The sequence below is a fragment of the Phyllobates terribilis genome, unplaced genomic scaffold, assembly GCF_046119375.1.
Source record: "Phyllobates terribilis strain yellow unplaced genomic scaffold, ASM4611937v1 Scaffold_3__8_contigs__length_932513732, whole genome shotgun sequence".
NCBI classification, from domain to species: Eukaryota; Metazoa; Chordata; class Amphibia; order Anura; family Dendrobatidae; genus Phyllobates; species Phyllobates terribilis.
This window is the reverse complement of record NW_027362763.1, coordinates 322,859,251-322,865,250: the sequence shown is the minus strand read 5'-3', so window position 1 is coordinate 322,865,250 and position 6,000 is coordinate 322,859,251. Positions and strand designations below refer to the sequence as shown.

The 6,000-nt window shown below is 38.1% G+C and overlaps 1 protein-coding gene across 1 annotated transcript in view; it reads right to left on the bottom strand.

Annotated features, from left to right (window-relative positions):
- Positions 1–1,976: 1,976 nt before the first annotated feature.
- Positions 1,977–6,000, bottom strand: part of LOC141259322 (probable cation-transporting ATPase 13A4) — a 153,296-nt gene continuing 149,272 nt past the window's right edge. Inside the window, exon 30 of the mRNA XM_073675079.1 lies at positions 1,977–4,713. Coding sequence (XP_073531180.1) covers positions 4,465–4,713 — 249 coding nt within the window. The 3' untranslated portion in view covers positions 1,977–4,464. The remainder of the gene's footprint in view (positions 4,714–6,000) is intronic.

Here is a 6,000-nt window from a genome sequence, read left to right as displayed (position 1 = left end):
TGTGCCGTACAACTATTGGGTGTCCAAGCTGTACACATGGCATGAACTGTTCCACTATACCTTGGCAGTGCTAGCCGGCCCTACCACTAACATTTTGTCAGAGTGGGTTTTAAGTGCTGCCGGGAACTGATAGATGCATCCGCCTGTCAACTGAAAATGCACACAGGCTGACTCTTATCAAAATGAACATGGCCTGGATTGGCACAGACTTCTGAACCCCATCAGATGATAGCAGAAGAACAAAGTCAAATAAAATGTTCCTTTTTTTTCTGGTGTATTCCCATGTACCCCCTTGCCATCCGAATAAGGGTATACAGTTCTTGTTTTGTAAGTTTTAGAGTTTCCTCTTCCTCCTCCACCATATCAACAGACTTATGATCTGACCCTCACTCCTAAATTTTTATGGGTCGGTATAATTTTTAAAGGCCTACCTGTAAAATCATCATATATATATCCATATATATATATATATATATATATATATATATATATATATATATATATATATATATATATATATATATATATATATATATATATATATTTTTTTGTTTGTTTTTCAAGCCTCACACTTACTGTAGTGTATCGGCTTTAAAAGCCTAGGAGTCCCACTCCTTCTAAATGGGAAAAAAAACTTTAGAAATGTCATGCACACATTTCCTTATTCCTTTTTTCGATATTGACATGGAAAACTGCTGCATTTTTGAAAGAAGGAGTGTGTCAATTCATTCATAATTTTTTCTGCATTTCTTCAGCATTTTTTCACCATTGAAAGCAATGAGAAAGAGTAAAAGCACTATGTGTGAACATAGCCTAAAGGGTGGAAAAGGTGTTTTTTTATTTCTCTCTTTTATTTGCCTTATATACAAGTCTTTATACTGGAAAGAATGTTTTCTAACTTTTTTTTCCTGTAAAAAAACATTTTGTTTTTGGTTTAGTATGTTTTATTGTCAGTCCGTAAAAGTGGCATAATACTCTGACAACATTGACTCCCAGGTTGCTGCTGGAAACAGAGTTGGGTCTAGCCATATTCCCCCTGCTGTTCCCATTGCATTTCAGTGCTGTTTTCATCCATTTCAGCGACATACTGGGAGGGTCCACCAGAAAAATGTTTGAGTTTCCCATTGACTTCCATTATACTCATTACTCGAGTCGAGCACCAAGCAGTACGACCTGCTCGTTATGAGTAACGAGCATCCGAGCATTTCCTTGCTCTCCCATGACTATTTATGACCTACTGTATGAGAGGAAAAAACACTAACAGTGATCTTTAAGTAACATTGTTATTTATGGGGATATTTTTTTAGCCTAAAGCCTTAAAGAGATTATTCTTTTTCACAGGCAAAGTTTGCTGATATATACAGATATATCTTTATTGGTGATGGGTGAGTGTGCTTACCACTGTTTGATACTCGATCGAGCTCATTTGAATCTAAACTCCTTACATCCTCTGTGCTTCTGTGACTGGGTCTCCTGACATCCTCTGTGCTGCTGGGGTTGGCTCTCCTGACATCCTCTGTGTTGCTGGGGCTGGCTCTCCTGACATCCTCTGTGCTGTTGTGGCTGGCTCTCCTGACATATGATCGGTTGATATAGATGAGCGAGAAAGATAAAGAGGGAGAGAGAAAGAGAACTAGTCCCCGGCGCTCTTCAACTCACAAAGAGTCCGGCTGACAGAGAAGTCCCGGCGCGCATAGTAGGGGAATTCTCAGGTTCAGTGCGGAGCATGGCTCAGATTCAAGTAAGCTTATTTCAGGGACCAGTGCATCTGTCTGTCTCTCTCTCTCCTACCCAACTGTTGAATGCAGGTCTCCTGGAAAAACACTCAACTCCTTCATTGACTTACATAATGCTCGGTACTCGAGTCAAGCAGGTCTAAGCATGAAACCTTCTTCGATTAGAGTACCGAGCAGTTTACTGCTCTATTATCACTAATCTTTATATACCAGTACTTTATATATAGAACAAAACTCAAATATAAAATGTAGATTTTATTCAAAGTTATTAAATATAAACGTTTAAACCCAATTACTATAAACAGATTAATATTCTTTAATAAATAAACATTACAATAGTAAAATGACAGACAAATTTGGTATCCTCTCAATAGTGACAACTTGCACAAAACAGTAAACAGGTTGTGCTAACGCCCTCCCTCCCAAACTTATAATTTATTCTAAAAAACAGTTGAAATCAGTTTTGGTCAAATCAAGATGGACTGTCAGCTCACTGAAGTATCTATCCGATTACAGTTTCTAATAGAACCTTTGGAGAGGGGTTGAGGAGAGAGGAGAAGGCAAAGAGACTGACACATACATAGAAATAAGTCAATGGAAGGAAGCTGCAACACTGATCTATCTCACTCTTGTTCGGGATTCACAACTACACTACTCAGTACTGCTATATAATCTCTTCCATGATGCTGCTTCCTCTGTCTGGCTGCTACACAGATAGAAGAGCAGGAATCTCTTTCTCTGTGTGTGCAGGGTATGTGAGATATCATGGTATCTAGTCTCAACCCACTAGCTCACAACTGAAAATTACAGATGGAGCATGAACATGTAGAGGGGAAGACTGGAAAAAATACTGAATACTAGTCATAAAATGGCCCATAATAGTGTTATTTCTAATGTAAAAACAAAAGCTTATTCTGGAGAATGACCTAAAATGACAGGTGCTCTAAAAAGAATAGATAAACAATGGTCAAACTAAGCTAACAACCTGTGTTCCAAGAAAAATAATCTTTTATTATTAAAATGAGTTGGTTCATTTTTAGGAAACACTTCTTTCATGCAAAGGAGGTAAATAGTTTTACACCATTCATGTTTTTCTGCCCCCGACTTCCTTGATTGAAACCATGGTCTTTACAGTAGCCTGCACGGTTTCTATTGATATATCACACATGCACAAATAGTTGTTTTTGTACCAGACAATCTCCAGTATGCTGCTATCAGTGTTCTGAGCATGCGCCATTTTCTCCACAGCTACATCTGAATGTGTAGAGTGTCATAGAATCTAAGAGGCTGGGGAGCACTCGGGCAATCAACAAATATGCAAGGTCTTAATGGAGGCAGGGCGAGCTGCTGTAAAGGCAGCACTATCAATCAAGGAAAACAGGGGCAGAAATACATGAATAATAAAGTGAGAAGGTGTAGCTAAGCACTCAGTCACGCAAAGGGTGCACCTTATTATCATAGTTTTTATAAAATTATTTCTTGAAAATGAACCAGTAGATTTTAATACTAAAGGTAAATTTTTTCCATATGTACCATATGACGAAGCACAAGATGAGCTCAGCTTCATAAGAAAGAAGAATTCAATGAATACAAATTTCCATTACTAACTTCAGTGACATTACAAAAGTTTTATGCTTTTTTAGCTGCACTGGGTCATAGAGTGGGGTGCAGTGACATTTCCTACACGTTCACAGCTGTTCTGTACATATGTCTGAGTGAAAAAGGTTTGCAGATAAAGCAGCCAACGAAAAAATAAAAACAGGTGAGAGCTCAAAGGCAAGAACATTACAGTATATATGCCCTTTACTCTCTTACAGCTTATGACATAGCGACACAAAGTTTTTATAAACCTTCAGTAATATAGTCAATAAGATTAATTGGTTGAGTCCCTTTAAGGGGATATCCTTGCTAACAGGGGCAATTACCGGTCTGTTGTACCCGGCGCCGGTCATTCACTGCTCCTGCCAGAGATTCAGCTGCTCCCTGTCGACAGAGCAACGGTTTATCTTCCTGTTGACAGGATGGGACCACTGGTGTCATGCTGATTGACAGCTGACTTCCCCAAATTAAGCAGTGGAGAGCCAGCTGTCAATCAGCATGACACCAGTAGTCCCGCACTGTCAACAGGAAAACAAACTGCTGCTTTGTTGACGTGACATGAGCGGAAGTTTGTGACCGCTCTGTGCCAGCGAAGAATGGTTAAATATAGAATTTTGTGTATTTAATGTGTTATGAAAAATTTGCAAATTTCGCTGCTTTAAAGAGGAAAGGTCATCTGTCTTGACAAGTGTTTTAGTAGCTTGTTTTATTTTCCACAATGCAAGTCTGAAGGATCTTTTCTTAGAACTGCAATGTCAAGTTCCTCGGTTAGTCCTACTAAATATTTAGGAAGAAATTGACAGCTAGGTGTTACCAACTGAGGGTATACTCTTTCATTGTTTGACACTATCCAATCAGAGGTAACGATATCATACTTTGAGTTCACGCCCCTTTGACAAGGGAAATGGTAACCTGTTGTTCCAGTTGTTAATTAATTTCTAAAAGGGACTTTAAGAAGAATGGCACAAAGCTGTGTTCAAAATAAAGATGCTCCAAACTATTATTTGGTAAAACAGCCATATCAGGGGAGCTGACAAGTCTTCTTCAATCCTCTTTGTATATGTGCAAAAAGTACCAAATGCAGATGGATTTTTGACATTGCTTTCACTCTGTGCAGGGCAGGCATTGATTATGGTCGACGCTTAGTTTCATTGTAAAGAGTTTGCTCCGTTTCGGCAACAAACATTGGGTTATCATATACACATTTCTGTACATCATTTCCATGTTCTGATTGATTAGAGTAGTAAGTTTGGCTTATTGGAGGCCACGATGGGTCATTACACAGAGCTCTTTCTAATACTCTATACTGACTCCTTGATCGATAGTTAAAACATGATTTCATCATTAGCCACAGTCTTCGGTTTTCAATAAATCCTTCCTGTAAGACAGTGGGATATATTATTGTTACTGCTTGCATCCATAGATAATATAAGCCCACATCAAAGTTCCACTTTAATGCGGTAATACATCAGTTTAAAATATTTTCCAGGGAAGAAAGATTAAAAACCATTGCATAAGATTGAGCTCATGTTTGGATTTCATTATAAATCTATTTTGCAATATTTTATGGTACGTAGAATCTGCTGAAGCCAAATGATCCAAAACTTTTAATGAAACCCAATTGCAAAAATTATGTTCAGCCAAAAATACATGTATTTAAGTAAAAAATTGCCCCAAAGACATCCATAGCATTTAAGCACAGGTTTCTATATTCATTATACAGTATATTTATAAAAAATTAAATCTCAAATATGGGCATATATCCTTAAAGAACTATAGTTTATTTTTTTTTAGAAAAGGTTATGCTATGATAACATATGAAGATGTATTTAGTACTTTTATTTTGTTTTATTTTTCATTTCTCCAAGGTTGCACATATGTATTTTGTGAACATTTTAATGATCTAAATATTCTATCTGGCATATTTATCATGTGTCACAGAAACATGTAAACTTTGCTTGATCGTTCCACTATAATTAATGAAATCTGCAGCTTTCAAACAGCAAATGAACAGTGGGTGCAAAAGGAAGATAATAAAAATACCCCATTGCTCACATTTGAGCTTTATAGTGTATAAAGAAGCTTTGTTGAAATGAAGAAAAGGAATGTAAACCTGAGCAAAGACTGATTGACCAATGCCACTAATGAAAAACATCTCTTCTCCAGAACAAAGGAAAACTAATTTCAGTTCATACCAGCACAAACTATTACAAAATACGTTTGCGTACCAATAATAACAGTAGACCACGTGGCTGCTATGGGGCCCGTGAGTCTGGGGAACCTGGTGTCAGTGCCAGACCCACCAGTCTGACTTTCAATTGTGTCCGCATCCTGGATGCAGATACAGCTGAAAATAATGATGAAGGAGGGAGCCATCAGCTGACACTCCCTCTTCCGCCATTCTCCCTGTGCGTCTGACTTCTCAGCGCAGTGGGCACAATGATGTCTGTAAATCGCGACAGCTGTGCTGAGCAGTGCAGACCACACACTTCATAGACCAGAGCAATGGGGGAATGGGGAGAAGTGAGTATTTTACTTTTATTTATTTTTTTAAATCAATGAGTACTTTGTGGGGCCATCATACTATGTGAAGGGCTATTTATGAGGCCATCATACTACATTGAGGACTATTTATGGGGCCATCATACTATGGGGGGGCTATTTA